Source organism: Typopeltis vanoorti, chromosome 20 (genome assembly GCF_054136105.1).
Source record: "Typopeltis vanoorti isolate ZY-2024b chromosome 20, IOZ_Tvanoo_1.0, whole genome shotgun sequence".
Classification (NCBI taxonomy): domain Eukaryota; kingdom Metazoa; phylum Arthropoda; class Arachnida; order Uropygi; family Thelyphonidae; genus Typopeltis; species Typopeltis vanoorti.
The window spans coordinates 36,614,417-36,640,819 of record NC_143568.1 but is presented as its reverse complement, the minus strand read 5'-3'; the positions used below and the strand labels follow the sequence as shown (position 1 = coordinate 36,640,819).

Genomic DNA, 26,403 nt, shown 5'->3' with positions numbered 1-26,403 from the left:
TATGAACGTCATAAAAAATAAATTAAGAAACCAAATTACAAATGATTATTTGGATGATTGTCTGCAATTGGTCACTTCTTCATATCAACCTGACTATGAAAATATTGCGAGGTCCAAACAACGCCAAATTTCACATTAACTTTTTTTTTAATCGACCAGCATTTCCTGTAACTTGTGAGTTTGTAATAAATCTGTTGTTTTTTTTATAACTTTGGTTTTCCAAAATAGAGAAATAAATATTTTAATCCAATATATTTGTTTTATTTGTTGTATTAAAATAATTAAAAGTGATAAATAAATTTTGAAATGCACAAATAAAGTTTTTAGGGCTGGGAGATAGGTCCTCTGAAGTGAGTGAGCGCATTTAACTGCATGGTTGTGCGTAATCAGATATCTGGTTGGGGGAACGTGATCTATATAAGAGAGTAGATCCCCAAATAACTTTGTATAGAAAAGTAGCTCGCATAGTAAAAAAGGTTGAACACCACTGCTATATGGGTTACAATGGATCATCAAGATTCTCGGAATTACTAATCCATCATTTTTGTTGAGATTAAGATGATGAATAATCATCTGATATGCTTCCTTGAATTTTCTTTCAAACCAGGTTCTGGTACGGAGTAGGGATTTGATGCCTTTCCAGTTAATTCTGTAACATGTTTCGAGGAATATATAACGAAACCGGGCTTTTGTGTTCATCTTTTCTTGTTGAAATTGTGCACCCTGTTTCCCCTATGTAGGTACATCGGATTTTGTAAACTCCAGGGTGGACAAGGTTAGGAAGAGGATCTTTGGATGAGCTGAGTACACTTTTTTAATTTTGCAGGAAACTTGAAAGGTGCCTTAATGTTGTGCTTCTGTAGTGTTCTATTTATTTTTTCCAATATTCCTCTAATGTAAATATGGCTATAGCATTTTTGTAATCTTTTTTCTTTTCATAGCCTTATTGGGTGAAAGGATGGCTGACCGACATATCAAAAAGTGGTATATAGGAGGATGTGAGTCAGCAAGATTTAAGTTAACCAGCGGTGTACCACAAGGATCAGTCCCTGGTCTGCTATTATTCTAGTATTATTCTGTACATTAATGATATTGGGAAGGATTGACAGGCAACATATAGCAATTTGCTGATAATGCAAATATAGATAGGGTAATCAGAAATGTGGCTAATATGCAGTACTTGCAGAATTATTTGAATAAGCTGGAATTGTGAACATAGGAAAATAGATGTCAGTTCAAGTTGGTAAATGTAAAGTTCATGCACTTTGGTGTGATTAGATATCCAATGTCGTATTATAATGGTGGGATTATGCTCGAAGAAACTGATTGGGCTTGGGATCTTGGAATGTTAGTAGATAGGAAGTTGAAGTGCAGGGGGGATATGTAGCAAAGATTGCAAATACAACTCAAAAGATAATTGAAATGCGGAAACAAACGTTCACATGTAAAGGATGTCATTTTACCTCTTTACAAAGCCTTGATAAGAACTTACATGGACTATTTTGCAAAGAGCTGATCTCCTGGTTTCTGTTGTGATTCTGATACAGTAGAGAGAGAGAGTGCAAAGAAGAATGCTGAAAATGATATCAGGATTATGGAATACTGATTATGAAGACAAATTGAGAATTTGTAGACTGCAGACACTAGCAAACATGAAAAAGAGGAGTGATATGATTGAGATTTAGACTTCTGAAAGGGTCATACAGGATTTCAGCTGATGGAATTTTTCATTTTATGGAGGGTGGGGAAAGGAGGAGAGGGCATCCTTAGAAAATGGGAATGAATGCCGCTAAGAAGGGGTGAGGGCTAGATGTTTCTCTCAGAGTGGTGCATGATTGAAATGGATTGCCATTGGGTGCTGTGTGTGCAAGCAGTGTGAATGAGTTCAAGAACAAGTATGATAGCTGACGCATCTAGTATGTGGCCTCCATCAATGAGTCCCTGACTCCCTGAAGATCTCTCTTAATAATAATAATGTAGAGGATCTTGTGAACTATCTTTTCGTTGTAGCTATTGGGGAATGGTCAGCCCATGGTTGTAGCTTTTTTTTTGCAGGCAGATATCATTTTGCCACATGAAATATGTGGGCAAAGAGGGCAGTCATATCAGAAGGAAATTTGTCGTGTATGATGAGAATGGTATCATAGATCAGGACATTCATGAAAGGGGCAGTTACGTCAAAAGCTGACTAATAAATCTTCATTGCTGAGTGCGATGTTTTTAATTTTTTTCATGAAGTGTTGTGTATTTTTTTATGTTGGGGGGGGAATGACCTACCAACTCCTTGAGCATAGCCACTAGTTTCTTGGCTTTTGTGGCAGTCGATTCCTTCAACTATCAGTGGTGCATTTTTTTTTATATATTTTTGGCAGGTAAAAATTCTGGGAGTGAGGGCAGGCATAATGCAGTAATAGATTTTTAACTGTTTTCTCTGGCTTAGTGATAACTGACTTCATTAATTCTGCTTTTTTGATCCGGTTTGTAGTTAACCGATTAGTATGTGTTCTGGCTGGATACCAATTGGTTCATTGTTTCAAGGTAAGCTATCCGATCAAGAATGACTGTAGCATTGCCTTTGTCTGCCTTGGTGATAACTATGTCTTTGTTATTTCTTAGAGATTTAAGGGCTAATCTTTCTGCTATAGTTGCATTGCAACTAAGTTCTTTATTATAATTTAGTGTATTGGCTGTTTCTATCCATATTTTATTGGCTGTATTGGGGGGGGGGATTTTAAACCTCTTTCAATGTGATAAATGAAGTCTAGTTTATTGACTGACCTTGGTACAATAGCATGGTTTAGGTCTTTTTGCAGAAGCAAGAATTGGCCATCATTATGATTGTGGCTGGATATGATAACTTGGCTGTGGCCTGCTCCTCACTTCAATTGTTTGTGGTTGGCTGCTCTTCTGGGCATGGTGTCTCAAATGTCTGTTGCTTTGCTGTCGTTTCATTCTTTGGAACTTCACTATTAGTTTTCCACTTGTTTTTACATAGAATGTGTTTTGCTGAGCTGTCTGTAATCCTCTCTGGAATATCCCAAATATCGAGATTTACATAGCAAGGCAGCTCTGATTTTAGTTGCAAGATGCTGTTTTGGGTAATTGCCTTGCCAGATTTTTGCAGGCCTCGTGTATTTGTTCTCTCAACATGGCACTTTTTCATCTGGATAGAAATACAAAGCACTTTGGCTGAAGTAAAATTCTTTTTAAGCTTAATTCAGTTGGGTATGAAGTTGTTTGAAAGAAAATTCAAGAAGTGTGTGAGATGCCAATTCATCATCCTGACCTCGACAAGAATGATGAATTAATTCCCCAACCAGCTATGACGTCTATAGACGTCCAGCTAAATCTGGATATGATTCTGTAACACCTATTGAATAACATGAATAAGAAGTGAATAATGAATAATGAGTGGGAAATTAATCATGAGGACTAATAATCTCACTATTTCATCTACATCGGCCGGTAGGGAGGCTAATAATTCTAAGAATCTGGAAGACCCACTTGTAACCCATATAGAATCCAGAACATGATGACAAAATCCTAACACAAGCAAACCTTATGACAACAGGGACTATAGAGATACATTTGATGTAGTTCCACCTGTAACTTTATATTTTTATATATATTTATTTTGTTTTAATCATCAGTGTGTTATTTTACACTTTTGTATAAAAAGAAGGATTTATGGATTTTTTTTTATCGATGTATTTATTTTTATTGTATTTTGTTATGATTTTTTTTTATTTATTTTTTCCCTAGAGGTCAGGCTAGCATAAATGATTAACAAAGCCGTTAGATTTAGCTTACTTTTGTGTAGTATCATGTAGCTTGTTCACATGTATGTTTTCCTGATGATAATGATCTCAACATAGAGGTTGAAATGTAGAGTGCTATTTGCTTAATTATAAGTAAGGTAATTGCTCTATCATGTGTTTTTTTTGTCTCCATAAAACCTAGACAATGAATGCTAAACTTTTAGCTCAACAATGTGGAGGAAAAGAATGGTGCCAGGAGGTCAGACTGATCTTGGGGTAATGTCATAACAGTAACATCTGGATTTGTGAGAGATGGAAGCATGGAAGGGCAGAAGCTGCACCCAAGAGCTTTGAAGAAGGACCAAAAGCTACCAGATAAAATAAAAATAGAGATAAAATCTGCATTCAGTCCTTGCAAAGTCAGATTTTGATTTTTTTTTAAATTCATTTTTTTTTTTTTTTATGCAGTGGTGCCTGAAACTGCAATGGAGACAGTGCAAAATGGAGTTCTTGTCTTAGAAGATCTTGGCACACTTACTGGAGAATGGAATTGGATTGCAGTTGAGAATTTTGATTAATTCAGTCATCTATTCAGGGCAAGCAACTAGTTTAGAAAATGAGGACTAATAATCAGTCTATGGAAAGAATGAATAGAAATCAGGATCATCCCATGTGGCACCAATGTGGGGCCAAATGCTAAGATTGGTAGGGTAAAGGATGTTCCAAAGCATAGTTCTGGTCTGAATTACCTAGTAGAGAACCAATATCTACAGTATATCTGGAAGGAGAGCTGGTTAAGAGAACATCCAAGATATTGGGAGAATGGTGAGGATCATTCAATATTCTAGCTGGATCATTTGTGGTAAATCATTACTAATGGAGCAAATACTGTGGTATTTCTTTCCACTTGATTAATGGAAATGGAGAAAGGGAAACTAATTTGAATAGTGCACACCAAAATCTCCCATGAAGATGACCTCACTATTTTAATATCTCAATTGCAGAAAACAAACACTTCAAATAAAAATAATGCAATGAATTGGAGCAAGGCAATTTTCTACCAGAAGAGATAAAAAAGAAAGGCATTCTGGGTGCTTGCATTCTCAGATAACAGATGTCAGAAGCAGCAAATACACACATTATTTTTGAGAACGTAATTGTGATGGAAGAAATAACAGGTCCAAGTAGTTAGCGTATCCACTCTCCAGCCAAGAGGCTGCGGGTTCGAATCACTCCTAGGCATGGATGTTTGTGATTGTCTTTCACCTTCATACATTCAGTCATACAAGTATAAGTGAATAAACATTCCCCTAAGCTGGACTGGGTCACTATAGAGGGTAGTAGACCCACCCCTCCCATGATGGGAGAGGCCTTCACCCTGTAGCAGGTAGAAAACCAGCTGAATATCGTCATCATTTATGTTTGCATTTTCTTCAAAATTTGTCACTCAGCGTTTATATACTCCTTATTTTCAAACCCCTGCCCTAAACAATATACAGGGGGGGTCCTTGAGTTACGTCGGAGATGCGTTCCTACGGACCATCGTAAGACGATTTTCGATGCAGTCAGCATTACCATAGCCTAAGTTACTTACCTAAACTAAAACACCCTAAAGTCATACGTATATATCAAGAAACAGAACTAGGAAAATGAAAGCGAGAACATAATTACTGTATAGTACAGAAAAATGACAAAAATGAAACTGTAATAAAAAAACAAACATAAAAATGAGAACAATCCCCAAAATGACAAATGAAACTGTACAGGTGATTAAAAAAAACAAAAAACGAATATAAAGGATGCGAACTTTATCCTTGATAATAGTCCCGACTGTGGTACGACTTAAGTTCAACGCGCGGCCGATGTTCGCTGGCTTTCCTTTTTTTCGACACATTGCCATCAGAAGAGTCTGCTTATATTTGGGAGCCATATTGAAGGGTAAAAAGTCATAAAAAAACACCAACACAAAAGTGAGAGAACGGATGTAAACAAAGTACGCAGTACCCAAAGAGTGTATGCTGGGACTCAAGCAACACCACCTCTCCCAAACAAACGCCGTACTCTTCCGCCGTGCTTGCAAACAAGTTAGTCCGCGATGCTTCGAGTCGAAATTTATTTTTTAAATTATTTATGGGATTACCACCGTAAAGTCGAAATGACGCATGTTGAGGATCCCTTATATATGCATATTTCAATTTACATTATTTCCATCTGAGAAGTGTTTGATTCCCCCCCCCCCATTTTTATCCTACTCATTGCAACTTTTGCTACTTGCTATTTCTGATCACTTCCACATGTATGTTTTGTACCTAAAGATATTACTATTAATCATTATTGAAATCGCATTGAAAAAAGGACGTTAGTAATGATTAATCCATACCATTAGCAAAATCTAACAGGTACTTGTCATTATTATTATTAAAGAAATTTAATGCTGAATACTATAACTTCCTCCTTTCTCTCCTGATCCTAGCCCTGAATAAATCATATAGTTATTATTTAGAAAGATCTTATTCATTTTTGTCTTCTTAGTCTCATGATATTTTTCTAATTCTAACTAGCTCTTCTTTTCAATTATTGTTGGTTATACTGATGATGCCTGTCTTTAATTCTTCTGGGGTTGTTTCAGAAATGAATTTTTCATTTCTCATAGTGGTTCTCCAATGAAATCAGTCTAGGCCTTGTTATAACTGAATAATACTCCAACTGGTTTGATATCTGATTCTGTTATACCAACATAATGTATGTGCTTTCAGCCAACAGAAAATATAATTTGCTAAGTCTTAAATTGCCAGTCCCAAATCAATCTAGGTGTCCATTTCAGGATACCTCGTAATGGGACACACCAAAAGAAAGCACAGGCATAATGCAGTAATAATAGCTTTTTAATTGTTTCCTTTAGCTTGACTGAGTTGATTAATTCTGTTTTCTTTTTGATCCAGTTTGTCAGATTGTAGTTAACCAATTGGGTAAGTAATCTCAATTAGTTCTGCATTTCTTATAGGTTACAGGGAAGTCTCCTTCTAGACTATCTTGCATTTGTATCTGATTAGATAGTGCATGCTGTGGCCTGAAAAATTCATACTACTTTAACTGATGCACCACAGATGAACTATATGAGTGTGTGTGTATCAAGGCTAGGAAGAAAGTACTGGCAATTATTGTAAGTTGGCAATAAATTGTTGTAGTTGGCAGAATATACCTATGAAATGATCATAACTTTACCTAAAGGAAACATACACATCTACTCAACAGCAGAAAAGGTGACGAGCATAGGCAGACACATGATAATGAAGTTAGCAAGTAACCAGACCAGGTTAGTGCAAAACCATGTTTAAAAAAGTGAAATGTTGCTAATAAATTCATGTTACAAGAGATTTGCTATTTCTGAGGCCAATGAAAATCATGCGAGAAACAGGATTTACTATTGGATGCTTACACAAGGTAGGTGTGTTAGCATTTCATCGAGGTAAGAACACTACATAAAATGACTCACAATCAGGACATGCTCCAATTTCCAACCAAAGTGCAGCCTGCAGTCACTATTGAATGTGAACAGGCAGCAGACAGGATGGAATAAAAAGTTGACAGCTTCTGCAATTGGTATTGAACATTTCCAAGAAACTGAACCTAGCATCAAGTAACGTAAAGGTAATGCTGATGGTCATGTATGATGTCTCTATGGTGTTCTTCTCTATCATGTGGTAACAGGAGGACAAACAGCCAATGTACACCTTACTGCACATCATCAGATATTGCTATAGATATCCACATTTCCATACCCAAACACCAACTGAATCACACACAATGCATGTGTGTGATTCAGTTGTCACAGTATATCACATTCCACATGTTTCCACTATATCACATGCATTATGTGTGTGACTGAATCACACACATAATGTATGTGATATAGTGGAACTTATATGGAATCTTCTAGTAGGATGATATTGGAAATTCTCTAACATCTGGCTTATTCCCAGAGACAAATCTTTGTGACTATGATTCTTTCTCCAAAAAAAGTCGATCCAGTATACACTATCTACCAATAATTGTCTGGACACTAGCAATTTACAACTGATACCACCAGATGAACCCTATTACTGGATATGTACACCTTTGGCTTTGAGGGAGGCTTTCTACCAACGTGCAGCAGACATCAGGTGGAATTTGTCTCCATTCCTCCATCAAAGCAGCAGTGAGTTCAGTGACAGACTGAGGACATGCTGCTCTGGACCTCAATCGCTGCTTATTTGTCCAATAGGTCTTCAATGCGGTTGAGGTCAGGACTCTGTGCAGGTCAGGGTAGTTGTTTAACACCATTCCATAACAGCTGCAGCTTTGTGGCATGGGGCATTGTCATCCTGATAGTAACATGGATCCGTTCCATAAAAACTCCACAGTGTAGGCAGCACCTGATTATCTAGAATAGCAAGGTAATAAGCTGCCTTCATGGAACCATGGACAACAACCAGTGGTCCCACTCCAAACCAGATGAATGCACCCCACACCATTACTCCACCACTACCAAACTTCACTGTGGGTACAACACATTGTGGTAACAAACATTCACCAGGCTGCCTCCACATTCACACCATGCTATCAGACTGGAAACAGGTGAACATTGATTCATCACTCCAGAGTATCGTTTTCCACTGGTCAACTGTCCACTTCACACATTCTTTGCACCAGGTCAGACGAGCTGCCTTGTTTGTTGTTGTGATGTTTGGCTTGTGTGCTGCTGTTCTTCCATGGAAACCCAGTAAATGGAGTTATTTTCATACGGTATTAGTGCTTTCATACAGTGTTACTGACACTCTGGAACTCATCACGGATAGTCTGTGCCGATTGTAGCTGGTTTTTGCACACCACCTGTTTTAACACCCTATTGATTTTGTATGCTCCAGTTCAGCAGCAATGGCACATATGCTGCCAATGTGATAGCCCACGATGACACTTCTCTTGAAGTCACTGTGTTCACGTCCTGTTGCCATACCACCTGTATTCAACTTCTTCTTCTGTGGTGCATCAATCAGAAGATTGGTTAGTTATAGCAGCACATCATAATATCCTGTCTTGTGACCTCCTTTTTATCTCTTCATAACTCTTAGCGCCAGTTAGCATCATTATGTTATTTATATATGAAATTCTTGGTCTGCCTCATGGCCTTTTTCCTTCTACAGTCCCCCATGCCTCAGATGATGTCCAATTAGGCTTTTTCTTCTCTTATTGATGTGGTTCATTAGTAACCGCTCTTCATGAACTATATTTAGAACTTCATTACTTTTTCTTTCTGTCCAACTAATTTTCATCATCTTTCTCCAGCACCAAAGTTCAAATGCCTCCAACTTTTTGATGTGTTTTTTTTTGTTAGGGTGCAAGCCTCACTACCATATAATTCAATGCTCCATGTATGTTTTCACTAGCCTTTTTTTGAGCTGGGTGCTAAGTTCTTTACTGGTAAAATGTTTCTTCTGTTGTAGAATGCTTTTCTGGCCAAGATTGTTCATGCTTTAATATGTGATTGGTTTCTTCCATCTTCTGCAATAAGACTTCCAAGATATTTAAAAGAGGATACTTGTTGTATTAGGGTATTATTTATTTCCAGGTTTATTTGTTTTACTTGTAATTAATAGTTTTGTTTTCTTATAATTAATTTTTAGGCTCTGTGTGAAAATTTCTTCCATCTTTGGCAGGGTGGATTTCAGTTTGTCTTCGTCATCAGCTATAACTGCTATATCATCCACAAACTGTAGCCTGTTAATATCAATTCCATTTATCTTAATTCCTGTTTCTATTAGTTTTTTTCAATTTATTTATTGCATCTTCAATATAGAGATTAAACAGTATGGGTGAAAGAGAGTACCCCTGTCTAACACCTCTATGTATTCTTGGTATTGCGGTTTTTATTTTACTGCTGGCTGTTTCTATTAGGGCTTCTTGGTGCTTGTAAAGATTAAATATGAGCCTTCTTTCTCTCTCTCTCTCCATCTACCTTTTTTGTTTTTAGGAGATGAAACATTTCATTCCAGTCAATACTATCGAAGGCTTTCTCCATGTCAAGAAAGACTATCAGAGTATTTTGATTCTTCTCAAATCTTTTTTCGATAACTGTTCTTAGAGCTAGGATTGCTTCTCTTGTCCCCTACTGTTATGTTCAACTGCTATGATGAAATATTGTTTCCTAATATCTGTACACTAGTTTTTTTATGTTATTAACAAACCTGGAATGTTCCATAACTTCAAATAACAGGGATGTCCAGACAAAATGGTGGATAGTCTAGATGTCAAATGGCAAGAGTCTGCTGATGATATCCATCACCTAACACAAGTGTGAGCAACAACGCATGGGTGAAGAATGTAGTTATAATCTGATATTTTTTTTTACACTCATTTCTATTATTCCTTGCATGTTAGGTTCAATGGCTTTTCAGACACGTAACTTGTTATGTTTGAAACCTTATCAATGCTCTGTCAGGCCAATTGATCCTATCTGCATCATGGTTGTCAATTGTATGTGTCCTTCTAGCCAGTTGGCCAGAAGGACATGCATGTCTACTCTCCAATCAACAGGCTGCTGGTTGATATCCCATCATGAGCATGTTTGTGATGTCTTTAGGTGGGATATGAATTTCATTGCCTAATATGAGATGACCATTTCATTTATCGGAAGCCTGAAGTGAATTTAAAAAAGTTCCATGTTTGGTCTCTAGAATGAGGTTTTTGGATTATGTAAAAAATAAATAAAAATAGAAAAAAATTCATAAAAAGAAAAAAAAAAAAAACCTTAGTAGTACTTATGTACTATAGGCTTTACAACCTTTTGTAGGTGTGAGTCACATAAAAAAAAAAAAAAAACATATTTCGATCTTCAATATGATTCCTAAGTTTTCAAGTCAAATTACAAGATGAAAGATAAGAATACTTTCATACATATAACAGAGAAGAATATCAATAAGGGTAACAGTAAATTCTTGCCCTCTGCAATACTTATTAAAAATCATGATTTTATAATAAGGTATTGCAAATGGCAATTCTAATTTTGCATTTCAAATTTAATTTTGTCTGGTTTTCATAACATGAAAACAACCATTCTTTGGAAACACCAACCATCAAAGAGAATATTTAAAAACCCAAATAACTTTTTTTCCAGCTAAAACATAAAAACTGATCAAACTTGATACTCACATTCTCAATGAGTTTTGAGAGATTTTCTCTTGCCATTCGCCTTCCATCATCAGACTGAGGTCTACAATGAAGAGATGGTTAGTATATCAACCAATTTTAAATTAAAAATCTATAACTAATACATTTAAATTATATTTAAATTAATAATCTATAACTAATACATACACACACAAAGAGAGAGAGAGAGAGAGTAAAAAGAGAGGTCATCGTAAACTGGGGGTATCCCTTAGTTTACAATGGTCTGTTTTATGATGATTTACAACAAAGATGGTTCCATAAAGAAACAGCACAGACAATCAGAGATTAGCGCTATCCATCCTCATTTAAGCCAATCATGGATGAGAATGCCAGAGATAAGGAGAGGAACAATCAGTTCAATTATTGGCATACTATTGTTGGCCCCTTTTCCACAGTGTCAATTTGTAAGTTTTAATTAAAAACTGTACATTAAAATGATAAAATAAGAACTAGAAGAGAAGTGCAGTAAGGCCAAGCAAAAGCAAAAATGTTACTACAAATTTATTACACGGCTGAGAGCAAAGTTTGAAATTGAAAGAATATAGCAGTATCCATTGGCACTGATTATGAGATTCTCCAAGAAAGAAGAAATCTTGACAGTCAACACTGTTCATTTTCTTAAAAAATAAAACCTCAACCAGGGCCTTCATCAGAGAAGTAAAATCTCTGCATTACACCATTAAAAAAAAGCCTTACAGTTGTACTTTGTCTGGACTTCAAACATATCAAAGTAAAAATTTGATCAGTATGTTATTTTCAACCATAAAACTAATGTAATGAAAATAACTAACATTGGGTTCATTGGTCATAAAAATTTGATACGAAACTAGTTACCGACTAGTTTCGCCACGTTAACTAGCGACTTCATCTGGGTTTGGATGAACATACAAACATAAATAAACACAAGCTTTGATTATGAGTCAATACATTACTAAAAAAAAAAAAAATACCAAATGCATAGGAACCATTACACAAATACAATAGAAACATATGGAGCATGGATGCTAGTACATGATCAGTCAGCAGGTGCATCCAATAATTAGCAATGAAATTAAACTCTGATGTGTTTAGAGATCTGATCAATGATTTCCAAATTTCACACAAAATCATCCCTTGGTTTCTGTTTAGGATACCACGTGAGTGGATTGCCACTGTAGCTTCTTTTATGTTGCAGGAGCTGTAGTCTTCTTCGATGTATGGCATGGAGCACTTATTCCATTCAATGTTGTGGTGAGTATTGGAGAAATGGAATGGCTAAGCCTGAACTGTCTTCTCTGTTGTCGTTCATGTCTCCAATATGTTCCCTTTGTCTTATTTCTAAACTTATCAAAGTTTGTCGTATGTAATTAAGCCACAAGAACATGGGATATTGTAAACACCAGGATGTTTGTTGAAAGAGTTGTGGTTCTTGGGTAAGCGTAGTAGATTTCGTACTGTCATAATCGGTTTGAAAAGGCTACTCTAATGTTGTGAGATTTCAGGAGATTAGCAATTTTTTGCAAAAGTTTGCCAACAAAAGGAATGGAAATTGAAGTTCTGTAATGAATGTTATGGATTTGTTGTAGAGAGGGATTAGAGAGTAGCATTATTTTTGTTATTTTTTTTTAGGATATCCATTGCTGATCATTAGTTGGAGAACAGAATGTAATTATTCTGTTAATGTTCCTTCATCTCTTATAATAGAGATTGCCCTTTTTTTCTGGATATGTACAATGTCCAGTTTTTGTGAAATATGGTGTAACAAGGAGAAACATAGGTAACGACCTGTGTGGATCAGCTTACGGTACACGTTAAGAGAAATGCCTTTGTCTGCTTGTTTCGTAATTAAAATGTCTAGAAAACGTAATTTTCCTTCATTCTCAAGTTCTAAGGTGAATTTGATCTTATAGTGGAAGGAGTTAATATGAGTTATATGATTTTCTGGCAGATGCCAGAAAATCATATAACTCAGATACACTATGTTTACATATTATGAATATGTCGTCTACATATCTCCATGAAATTGACGGTTTAGGATTTGTAAATAACAAGATGTCATTTTTGAACTTTTCCATGAATAAGTGTGCACAAAGAGAGAGAGGGTTTCCCATTGCAAGTTGTTTGTAAATTTTTTCCCGTTCCACTGGAAAAAATTTGAGTTGAGACAGTGTTTATAGAGTTGTCTTAAGTACCATAACTTCATTCACAGGAACATTTATAAATAACGATACAGCATCTAAACTAGCTAGAATGTCTGTTCTTGAGATAGAAATTTCTCCTCGTTTTTCTATAAAGTGTGTTTTTAATATAGGTGTCCACGTTTCTAAAGTGCTCCTTTAGAAAATGAGAGAGATGTTTTGATAACAAATAAGTTGGTAAGCTAATACCATCTATGATTGGTTGAAGAGGAATATTGGTCTTGTGTATTTTTGGTGATCAAAAACTGATCAAATCTCTAAACACATCAGAGTTTAATTTCTCTGCTAACTATCGGACACACTTGCTGAACAATGACCATGTGCTAGCATCCATGTTCCAATTGTACTTGTGTAATGGTTTCTATGCATTTGGTATTTTTTGGGTAATTAGGACAAATAATGTAATGATTCATAACCAAAGCTTATTTATTTATATTTGTATGTTCATCCAAACCCAGATGAAGCTACTAGTTAACATGGCAAAACTAGTCGGTAACTAGTTGTATCAAATCTTTATGACCAATAAACCCAGTTTTAGTTATTTTTATTACATAAAGTAAAAATTTAATTTTATTTAATTAAATGTAGCTTGGTTATTTTACTTTAATTTACTGTACTTTAATTTATATTCAGAACATGCAGGTAGATTATTATGTCTGTACATGAATGCTAGGAGTATCAGAAACAAAGGGGTAGAATTTGTTGGGACCTCAGATTGTAGGCATTAGTGAGACCTGGCTATCAGAATCAGACATACTAACTGGTATCGAGTGTAAAGGGTACACTATATTTTAGGAAGGACAGAGGGGATAGGAGAGGAGGGGGGGGCATGCTGCTAATGATATCAGTGACTTGAATCTGGTTAGAGTTGAGACCTATTGTGGTACTACTACTAACAGTATTTCATGTGGCAGTGTGTTTGAAGCCATCTGGTGTGAGATGGAATCTAACAAGATTAATTACATAGTGGGATCTTGTTAAAGACCTGGTGGATTGGTTGCCAGTGATGAAGAAATGCATCACCAAATACATAAGATGAGCATGAAAACTGGAGAAAAAGATATCCTTGAAGTATGGAGTAATTACTTTGAAAAACTGCTAAATGAAACAAGCAGTGATGATAGCACAGTGGTAAAAAACACTGACCAGGCATGCAGGCAGGAATACATATCCATACTTGAAGTAGAAAAAGCCATCAAAGGCTTGAAATGTGGAAAGGCAGCTGGAGTAGATGATATTCATCCAGAAATGCTGAAGTATGGTGGTATAAGAGTTTTACAGTGACTGCACTGAATAGTTCAGAAAGCCTGGACAGAGGGACGAATTCCCGATGATGGGAGTAGAGCTCTCATAGTACCCATATATAAAAAGGGAAATAAAACTGCATGTGAGAATTACAGAGGTATTTCCCTACTGAGTGTTCCTGGCAAGATCTATGCAAGTATACTTGAGAAACGATTGAGAAGAATTGTGGAAGAAAAGCTTGGTGAAGAACAAGCTGGATTCAGGCCAAACAGAGGCTGTCAGGATCAGATCTTCACTTTACAACAAATAGTTGAGAAAGCATGGGAATATAACAAAGATCTGTATTTAAGTTTTGTCGATTTGGAAAAGGCATATGATAAGGTGCCAAGAGAGAAGCTGTTCAATACGCTGCAGTTATATGGTATCAATGGGGCATTATATCAAGCAATACTTAGTCTTTATTTGAGTTGTTAGTCAGCAGTTAGAATTGAAGTACAGGAAGATGGTGTAATGTTAAATCTGGTGTGAGACAAGGATGTACATTATCCCCTCTGTTATTCATTATCTATGTGGATCACATTATGAAGGAAAGTGGTATTAAACATAATATCAAAATTGGAGATGTTAATGTCAGCTTTTTGCTTTATGCGGATGATGTTATACTTCTAAGTAAATCCGCTACAAGTCTGCAAGATTCTCTGACTAAATTGAATAGCTGTTGTAATAGATATGGTATGAAGGTCAGCAATAAAAAGACAAAGACAATGAAAATAGGCAGAATCATTGAAAATGTCAACTGTGTTGTGAATGGAGAACCTGTGGAACAAGTAAAACATTTCAGCTATTTAGGCACGATTTTTACTGAAGATGGTAAATTAAATATAGAAATAGACAACAGAATCAGCAAAGCTGGTATGGTGGGAAGTCAATTGAATAAATTCATATGGAATAAGAGAGAAATTAGTCGGAACACTAAATTAGCTGTATACAAGACAGTGTTCAAACCAGTTTTAACTTATGGATCTGAGAGCTGGGTCAGAAGTAAAACACTTGACCAAAGACTAGAGACCACAGATATGAGAGTCCTGAGAAAGATTATAGGCGTGAACAGATGGCATCAATGGCAGTATCATATTAAAAACGAGGATATTAGGAAAGAACTTGACATTGTCAGCATTCAGGAATGTGTTAGCAGAGCTAATCTCAGGTGGTATGGTCACCTAAACAGAATGGGCGAGGAAAGATTAGCAAAACAAATGTTCTCTGCCAGGTTGGCAGCAAAACGACCCAGAGGAAGACCAAGATATAGGTGGATTGATACGGTACAAAGTGCCTTAGACGATAGAAATATAAGATCTGATAATGCTGAAGTCTTGACAAGTAACAGACTGATTTGGAGGAAAATTGTAGATAGGAAGTTAGTAATGATATAATTTTTTCATGTAGTACTATCATATCCTGTACACCCCTTGCGGGTACATGGCAGGAATTTGATGATGATGATGATGATAACATAAACCAGAGAAATACACATAACATGCACAACAAATTTTATGAGATGATTTGCTGCTCCATCAAACCACATGTATTCCTGCCATGCCTATATGAATCACCTGATTAACATTATTAGTTCATTGGATTAGCTTCTAGGTATAGTGGTTGTCTATTATTGGCTAGATATTTATACTTTGTAAACAAATCTCTTTTCCTCTTCTCATAAGTTTTTTTTTTTTTTTTTTTAAATTATCCCATCATAAATTCACTTATTCATGTCTAGACTTAATAGGATCACATGCTGTTGGAAGTTTTTCCACTTGGGTTATACTATAAATTAAAGATACCAAGAAATTAAATACTTGGTTTAAACCGTTATCCAAGTGTAAGCAAACAAAGTTTGTGCGTGAAGTATTTTCAGGACTGGGACAACTTGTATATAGAAGCTAATGACGTCACATCACTTGCCTTAGTATCCTATAATGCACAACACATATCCTTGTGACATTTTAAATAGATATGAAATCAGTTATCCATTGCAAATCAGCATAGATGCTGTAAACAGTTTCTGATGTTAGAGTAATATATGCAAACTACATATATAGAAATGTTGCAGTTTAAAATTTTTTAAATGCATAACCTAGATACGACCATCTGCAAGACATGATTACCATAAACATATTTATGAGAGTATTTGATGTTAACCAAATCAGGCTGCATACGGATTATGGTGCCCAGATTTAGTTATCTAGTTTTCAAAAGGATGATTAGTTGTTTGAGAGGGTTCAGACAAGTTGGTTTCTATTCTCTGAAATGTGGAGTATGAGAAGAGATTGAGAGAATGCAAATTGCAGAGCCTAGTGGATAGAAGAAAAGAGACATGATTGAGACATAAGTTGGTGAGGAGTGATTACCAGATTAATGTGGATGAGATTTTTCACAGAATCTCTCTAAATGGGGGGGAGAGAACAAGAGGCCATCCCTGGAAGCTGTATAAGGAGAACATGAGCAGGGGGAGTGAGGAGTAGATTTTTTTTCATGGAGAGAGTGGTGGGTGAATGGAATGCATTGCTTGAAAGTGTGGTGAAAACTGAGACAGTAAATGCATTTAAGTCAAGCTACGATGAGCTGTGCATGTTAGAGTGAGTGAGTAAGTGGGACCTCCCATGATTAGTCTCCCATGGGAATTGATGGTATATCCCTGCATGTATTGAGGGAATATTCAAGGGAGCTAACAACAGCTTTAACTAGCCTTTTTAACCAAGTCTTAGGTTGGCCCAAAATCTGTATGACTCCATAGAGGTCTAATAATAATAATATGGATGTTTCAGATATAATGTACAATATAATGAATATTGTAGGTTATTTAAAAAATAAAAATAAATAAATAAACTTATGTTGCACTGTGCAGAATGTGATTTTTGATTAAACATTTCAGATACTTGAATTATTTAAAAAAAAAAAAAAAATCTGAATTTTTGGGTTAGGACGGAATATTTTCTAGTGATTGAGATGAAAATTGTTCTCACATGCAGTCTTTAATCAGCAACTAATATTCACTATTAACATCGCATACCTCTTGGTGTTAAATTTTCTTTTTAATATATATTAAAGATATCAAGATAAATGAGAAACTGATTAATCCATTTAATAAGAATTGTTATTTACCATGATGATGCTCACTGAAATATTAGGTGTACTTAAATTATTAGCTTAAGTTATTGAACTTAATAGCTGCATTCCATGCTTATTTCTGCCAAACTTTTGATATAAAAGTGCAAGGTGAATTTAGAAGACATTTTTGAAGAAAAACATCAAATACTCTCATAAATATGTTTATGGTAATCATGTCTTGCAGATGGTCGTATCTAGGTTATGCATTTAAAAAATTTTAAACTGCAACATTTCTATATATGTAGTTTGCATATATTACTCTAACATCAGAAACTGTTTACAGCATCTATGCTGATTTGCAATGGATAACTGATTTCATATCTATTAAAAATGTCACAAGGATATGTGTTGTGCATTATAGGATACTAAGACAAGTGATGTGAAGTAATTAGCTTCTATATACAAGTTGTCCCAGTCCTGAAAATACTTCACGCACAAACTTTGTTTGCTTACACTTGGATAACGGTTTAAACCAAGTATATAATTTCTTGGTATCTTTAATTTATAGTATAACCCAAGTGGAAAAACTTCCAATAGCATGTGATCCTATTAAGTCTAGACATGAATAAGTGAATTTATGATGGGATAATTTAAAATTCAAATTCAGATAATTCAAAGCCTTGCATACAATGGAATCATTGTACAAGGTTTTGATCAGATATCCACCATCACCTACAGATCTTTCATACCTTACACTTCCTCTAAGATATCCCCAACAATCCTATACTCTACATCCCATCTTTGCTTCCCAAATTTTAAAACCTTACACTTTGCTACATTAAACTGACATCCCCCCCCACACACACACACACTCCCCCATTCAGACAGTCTATTCAAGTCCTCTTGCAAGGATGCAACATCTGCTCTACTTCTCATAACTTTGAATCATCTGCACACAACTGTATATCACCATTTAAACCTTTTCGAATGTCATTTACATACAAATTAAACAACAATAGTTCCAAAACAAACCCCTGGGACACACCATTAGTGACATTCCTCTTCTGGGATATCACTCCCCCATACGCAACTTGCTGATACCTATCACACAATCACAGCCAATCTCAAATCCAATGCACTACACTACCATCCAATCCCATCTGTTCCAATTTAATTACTAGCTTGTCATATGACAATCTAGCAAAGGCCTTTGCAAAATCTAAATATACTATTGTATATGCATCCTCTTGTCCAACGTATTCGTTACCTTGTTATGATAAGTAAGCAGATTGCTAAACACGATTTTCCTTTAACAAACCTATGCTGTCCATCAAAGAGAATTCTGTTGCTGTCAATCTAGTTCTGAATTCTTGTCCTCACTAGCTTCTCCAACATCCTGACTACAACTCTGGACAAGTAGAAAGACCAATAATTCGAAGCCTTAGTCCCCCCTCGCTTATGAAGTGGAACAATTTTGCCTTCCTTCCACTCCTTTGGAACTTGGGCCAACCTAAGACTCAGTCAAAAAGGTAAGCTAAAGCTGTTGTAAACTCCCTTGAATATTCCCTCAATACATGTGCAGGGATATACCATCAATTCCCATGGCCTTGTTAACATTATTTACTCAATTCCTCATATATAAATTCCGCATATACCTCTTGCTCACTCACCATCAGCAGTTCCTCCCTCATTCCCACTGCTCTCAAGTTCTGCATTATGCTACAATCACAAGGATAAAATACTTCAATGAACTGCTCATTTAACACCTCTACTATATCCTCCCCCAGTGTTTATCATTCTCCATTATCACTGACATCATCCTTCCATAATCATTCTTCCTTCTACTGGCCAGATATTGAAAAAAACTCCCTAGGATTTCTTTCTATCTCATTTGCTAACTGCTGCTTGTACTACCCTTACCAAGTAAGACACATTCCTTGCTTGCTCTTTGTGCTCCTCATGTAACTGATTACTGCCACTCATCTTGTACTACATCCACAATGCCTTTTCTTCCAGATTGCATGTTTCACCTTTTCAGTCATCCATTTTAACACCTAACTTATTTAATTTCCTGACCTTTGGAATACACTCAGTCTTTGCTCTGCCAGATAGTTTTTGATTAGGGAACAAGCATCACTGATTTCCTTCCCATTCAATTCCACATTCCATGATAGTGGTGCAAGCCGCCTTCTGAGTTTGTCACAATCACCTGCCTTATAGTTCCACATATAACCCTTTCTCATAAAAGTCCTGATATGGCTGCCAACCACCCAATTATCACTTCATGGTCACTTTCACCAACTAAAAGAAGATATGAACACATCATTTACAATAACATCTGATGAGATAATCAAATCCAAGACTCTCAATCCTTGTGTAGTCTCTGTTACGTACCGCCTAAGATAGTTGTCTCTCAAAAACTAAAAATATTCACTCTCTTTGGTTCCAGACGCTGTCTCTTCATTCCAGTCTATATTATCATGATTGAAATTGCCCATAATGATCACCCTTCACCTATTAGTCAGACCAATCTGCCTAAACATTTCCTTCTCACTATCTTCCACGTTACCAGGTCTATAACTATAACAACCCCCCTGCTAAACATTTCATCCTTCCCACCTCCGCTTCACACCATACTGCTTCAAAACCACTATCACTATTTGCTACCTGCATCTCCACCGGCAACGAGCCAATAAGGTCACAGTAGGATTCAGCTACTGATGTCACATATTGGAGCTGAGAGGAGGACATTTGTATCAGTGTGTTATGTGATTGCTATCAAGTTGGTTGGGTTTTTTGTGTTCTTTCATTTAGTGAGCTTGTAAAACGTAATAAAATTAAAGAAATGGCGCAAAGAGTTGACTGGTCACCCAGAAAGCGATGTAAAATAGTACTATTAAGTGAACAAGGCTACAGTTATGAAGAAATTAGAAGAAAAATTGGTGGAAACTTAACAAAAGGTGACATTTCTAAATTTTTGAAGAGGTATAAGGAGAACTCAGTCACTACAAAACCAGACTGGTAAAGGCAGGAAAAGGTGCACAACAGCAAGTGATGATAGAAGAATTGAGAGACTGTGCCTATGTGACAGAAGAAAATCTTCTGTGTGTATACAAGATGAAATGGCGCAATACAATGTGAAGTTGAGTGCAAGGACTGTTCAGCGCAGACTACAGGAATTTGGTCTAAATGCTAGAATTCCACAAAAAAAGCCATTTTCATCTCTCAAACAAAATTGAAAAGATTAAACTGGGCTAAAATCCATGTTAACTGGACAGTGGAACAATAGGACAGTGTTATTTGGAGTGATGAGACCAAAATCTCCCTGTTTGGTAGTGATGGCATAAAATACGTAAGGAGAAGATTTGCATTCTGATTGCATTACACCTACCGTGAAACACCCACTTAGTGTTATGATTTGGGGTTGTATGACATCAAAAGGTATGGGCAGAATTTGCATGATTAATGGGAATATAAATGCCCAAAAATACATAAATGAAATACATGAGCTCAAACTGAAGCCTTCTGCAAGTGATCTTTTCCAAGATAATGAAGCATTTATATTTCAACAGGATTCAGTTCCATGTCATGTTGCTGCTGTGTGCAAAAAGTGGTTTCAAGATGATCATATTCCACTGCAGGAATGGCCTGGGAATAGCCCAGACCTTAACCCAATCGAAAATCTACGGAGCCGACTAAAGAAACTTGTTAGTCAGAAGCAACCCACCAATAAAACCCAACTAACAGATGCAATAATTCAATCTTGGTTTCACATGATAACAGCTGCAGAACTAAAAAACTTGGTTACTCCATGGGACGGTGTTGTAAGCCAGTAATTAACGCTAAAGTAATTACCCAACTAAGTATTAACTCACATTGTGAGAATTTTTGTATATCTAATTTTTTCTGTGTGTTTCACTTTTCTTCTTTATAACTGCTGTTCTAATAATAAAAATTCTTCATAAAAGTTATTGCATTACATTCTTGATTAAATTATCTTTCCATTGATATATAATTTTATGGTATTACTCCAAAAAAAAAAAAAAAAAAAAAAAAAAAAAAAAAAAAAAAAAAAAAAAAAAAAAAAAGTGGTGTTATGAGCCATCAAACCTCAGAAATACACTTATGTGGGCAGAATTTTCCAAAAGGTTTCCACAATTTCGGCCACTAGTGTATAGCATATACCATATGTGAATGAAATTCATAAAGAGGTATGTCCTTTTTTATCTGTAGCTTAAATAAATCGAGGAAAAATTGCAACAATCCAAATTATTGCATATCCTGTCACTAAGTTATTGGATTATTGGGCTGAAACTGCTGCTGTATGGCTGGATATGTTGAACAAAATTTTGGATAAAAATTAAGATTTCATTAATTAGTGTATCATGTGAAACGTATGAATACAGCAGAGTAGAGTCATTCCTCACTACAGCAGGCTTGTAGGGACTCCACAAAATGTTTTATAATAAATTTAGTTTAATCCTTTATCCAAGTGCGAGCAAACAAAGTTTGCGCCTGAAAGTATCTTCAGGACTGGGGTAAGGTAGTACAACACCAGACAACTCGTTGCAAAGGTGGAGCAAGTTAACATCACTCCTATCTCAGTATCTCCCATAATGCAAAGCACATCTCCTTGCGGATATGTATAATGTTATGCATTAAGGGAAGGGCCACTACCCAGACTAGTTTCGACTTTTATTGAGGTCTCTTCAGTGGGAGCCAGGTCCAAGTGGAGATACCAGGCAGAAGCATTAGCAAGGTCATCTCTACCTATAGGAGTGATGTTAGCTTGCTCCACCTTTGCAACGAGTTGCCTGATGTTGTACTACCTTACCCCAGTCCTGAAGATACTTTCAGGTGCAAACTTTGTTTGCTCACACTTGGATAAAGGATTAAACTAAATTTATTATAGTCTAACCAAGTGAAAAATAAACTTTCAACATCTTTCTCTAAATCCAGAGTAATTTAATAAAAGGTGGCACACCGTTTGACTCATAAGTAGAGATGATCTTGCTAATGCTTCTGCCTGGTATCTCCACTTGGACCTGGCTCCCACTGAAGAGACCTCAATAAAGGTCGAAACTAGTCTGGGTAGTGGCTCTTCCCTTAATACATAACATTATACATATCCGCAAGGAGATGTGTTTTCATAATGGGAGATACTGAGATAGGAGTGATGTTAGCTTGCTCTACCTTTGCAACGAGTTGCCTGGTGTTGTATTACCTTACCCCAGTCCTGAAGATACTTTCAGGCGCAAACTTTGTTTGCTCACACTTGGATAAAGGATTAAACTAAATTTATTATAGTCTAACCAAGTGAAAAATAAACTTTCACCACAAAATGTTTGTTATAAAGTAAATACAAAATAAGTGGCACCACAGCTGTGACCACAATTTAAAAAAAAAAAAAATTCTGAATGAAAACACAGGACTAATATTTTCTAAAAAAAATTAGTAATACTATAATGATTGTATAATTACGATTCTTGTGGAGTTATTTGTATTGCTTCTGATAGGATTGATAGCAAGTAAACATTTTTGCATGCTATTTTTGGCATTCACCTCATTTAACATTGCAGAAGTTAATTTTATAAAAACGTACCCATGAAGTCAGTGAATCTAAATCAGAGCTACCACAAGTGGTTTATATATAAGCATAATATGGACAGATCTATATTCACAATAGCAAAACTACTCTGTACTCAGCAAAGAAATGTATGCTGCATTGACAATAATTATGCAGGTAATGGAATGAAATTACTATTCATGTAATAGTAATTTTATACTAAGCATAAAACTTTATTATAATAAAGTTATACTAAGATGCGATTCTGGGAGCATCACAAATTTGTAGCATTCTACGCCAGTAGAATTGCAAATTTGAAGGAGAAGGAACATTGATAGCAAGCAATTTTTGCATGCTCTCTCTCAATCTTATCAGAAGCAATACAAATAACTCCACAAGAATCACAATTATACAAAAGATTTTGGAAAAGAAAGTTATGAAATTAGTATTGCTAAATCCCACAGTGAGTCCAAGAACTCCTTGGAGATGTCATATAATAATAAATGCTTATATACTCATATATAGTTCTCATTAGATTTGAAATACATTTAGAGCAAATAAGAGAGAAATCATATCCATTTAACAAAGCATATAAGTATACTAAGAATTTACTCACCCATAAATTTCCTGCTGTGCATTGAGATCAAAGTGCAACCTGGCAAGCCGTTCTTGTTGTTCTCGTACTTGTTCCATTTTCTCAAAAGTGCAGTCTTTTCCTGAAAAAATGAAATAGCAAAAAAATGTAGTCGTAATTTATTTAACTACTCAAACTTAGCATAAAAAGTTTCAAAATATAACACTATACTGACAAAATAAAATAAATCTCTAAGGATGGTCTGCTAGTCTGTCAGTAGCTTGGAAGATGTGATCAACAATAAGGATATGAATTATAAAAACAGCTAGTATCTGATTTTTTGAAGTGAAAAACCAACTGTTCCTAAGTACAAAGAGAAAATCATGCAGAAAATTAAATATAATCTCAAAATAACTCCACAATTATAAAAACATGCAAAATGTGAAAAATAGAACTGAATGCCAAAAATTGGATATCTATCCTCAGCATGTCCGCTCCTAGATTGAAATCCTTTAAATATAGAACAGGCAGAGGTGTGCATATGGGGAATGATGCAAACTGAAAATAATAGTCTTCTGAGTCTATGGAGACTTGAAAAATAATACTAATGCTTAATTCTGAAAGAACTACATCAGTCCCATAAGAGGCACTGTCAATATGTGTAAATGAAAAGAGATATGAAAGACAAAGATGTATGTCCCTAGAAACTGAGACTAATACCTTAACATTCGACTGTTAGCTGCTGAAAAAAATGAGGTTAGTTCATAAATTACATAATAGTATGTTAGAATTTTCAGTCCCACCCACCCAAACAAGAAATTTCACGTGGTTCATTTAGCTCCTTAAGTTTAACTATAATAACGAATAAGCAGTTTTTTCCCTGTTATGGAGCTCCCTACAATAATGAGCTTTTTTTTTTTAGTGCAGTTGCTTTAAAATACTGAAAGGAAGGCATATTTCATTATTTAATGAAATTAACGATATAATGATATTGTCAGCCTAAGTTATAGTATTAACTCTTCTGAATCAACAAAAATCATCCAAAATAAATTAATTTGCAGTCATTTCCTTCATGATTAAGATGCATCATTTGAAGAAAGCTATTAAAAATATGAAATTTAAAATTATGTAAAGATTGTAGAATGACAAGCGATATCAAACAGGAACTGCAAATATAAAAGAGGTTATGGAAGAGAAAACTACTTCATCCTGGAGAAGCAGTTTTAATACTAGAGGGATAGGACAAGTTCGAGGTTTAGAAATGCAAGAAGAGAGTCTTTCAAATACTGAGTACTCTGGATGTCAATAAATCATAAATCAGTGGGACTGAATGGAATTTCACCATGGGTTTTGAGAGAATGAGCTAAAGAACTGACAGCTCTGTTGATCTGGCTTTTCAATGAAAGTTTGGCATGGGGAAAGTACCCATGGCCAGAGAGTGGAAGGAGGATAAGATAATGCTATTGTATAATGGTGGTAGCAGACTGGAAGTGTCAAACTATAGACCAGTTTGTATTTCATCAGTACTTGTTAAGATCTTGGAGAAATTAGTGAGGGATCATATACAGCAGTGGACAGATGAGGGTAATGTTATCTGTGAGAGTCGCCATGGATTTGTTAAGGGGCACTCTTGTTTTAGCAACATGATTGCCTTTTATAATAAAGTGACAAAAGCAGCTGATGAGGGAAAGGCATATTCTGCCATTTTTTTGGATTTTACAAAGACAGAGTACCACATGATAAGCTGATATTTAAGTTGCAGCACATCAGTTTAGATGTTATCTAAACTGAAGTGAAAAAAGGATTAGTTACCTGATAGGTATCAGAGAGTTGTGTATGGGGGAGCAGTATCAGTATTGAGATCTGTATTGTTTAACCTTTATATCAATGACATGTCAATGGATTGCAGTGGGATATTCAGTTGTTTGCAGATGATGTGAAGCTGGGAAGGGTTATTAGTAATAGTGCAGATGTGGTGGCAAGAGGATTTGAATAAACTGGACAGATGGACAAATGGATGGAGGTATCAGTTTAATGCAGATAAATGTAAAGTTTTGAAATTTGGGATATGTTGATGGGAAGCTGTTAGAGGAACTCTACTGGAGAAAGTGGGAGATGCAAGGGATCTGGGAGGTGATGACTGATTCAGGGAACATATTGCAAAGGTGGTGAAGATAACCCAGAGGATTGCTGCAATACTGAGACGGATGCTGACCTACAGAGATAAAAGAGTTGTTATTCCATTGTATAAAGTCCACACATTTGAACACAATAGTCCACACTTGGACTATTGTGCTCAAATTTGGTCCCCCAGGATTTGAAGGGGATAAATTAACAGTGGAAAGAGTGCAGAGGTGGACAACAAAGATGGTGTCAAGACTGTACAATGCTAGTTATGAAGATAGGCTGAGGGAATGTGGACTGCAGAGCTTGATAGATAGGAGGTGATATGATTGAGACTTTTAAACTGTTGAACGGTAGTTACAAGGATGACACTGAGAAGTTTTGTTTTCTGGTGGAACAGGGGGCCATCCCTGGAAGTTACAAAAGGAAGCTGTGAGCAAGAGGGTGGTTTCTTTGCATGAAAGGTTGTTGAACTGTGGAATGCATTGCCTGATAGAGTAGTGAGGGCATGAATAGTCAACGAGTTCAAGGAGTGGTATGATAGACTGTGTTTTCTAAGGTGGGGCCTCCTATGATGAGTCTTGTGACTCCAAGGAGGCCTGAATCATAATAATAATAATAAATTATTAAAAATTAAAGGAAAAC

At 35.8% G+C, this 26,403-nt stretch overlaps 1 protein-coding gene across 2 annotated transcripts in view; it reads right to left on the bottom strand.

Annotated features, from left to right (window-relative positions):
- The window catches only part of LOC150095369 (uncharacterized), a 114,319-nt gene that overhangs the window by 17,288 nt on the left and 70,628 nt on the right, over nt 1–26,403 (bottom strand). For both annotated transcript variants that reach the window (XM_090410079.1, XM_090410080.1), the window contains exons 3-4: nt 23,677–23,776; nt 10,947–11,007 (exon numbers count right to left, since the gene is read on the bottom strand). In XM_090410079.1, coding sequence (XP_090266205.1) covers nt 10,947–11,007; nt 23,677–23,776 — 161 coding nt within the window. The remainder of the gene's footprint in view (nt 1–10,946; nt 11,008–23,676; nt 23,777–26,403) is intronic.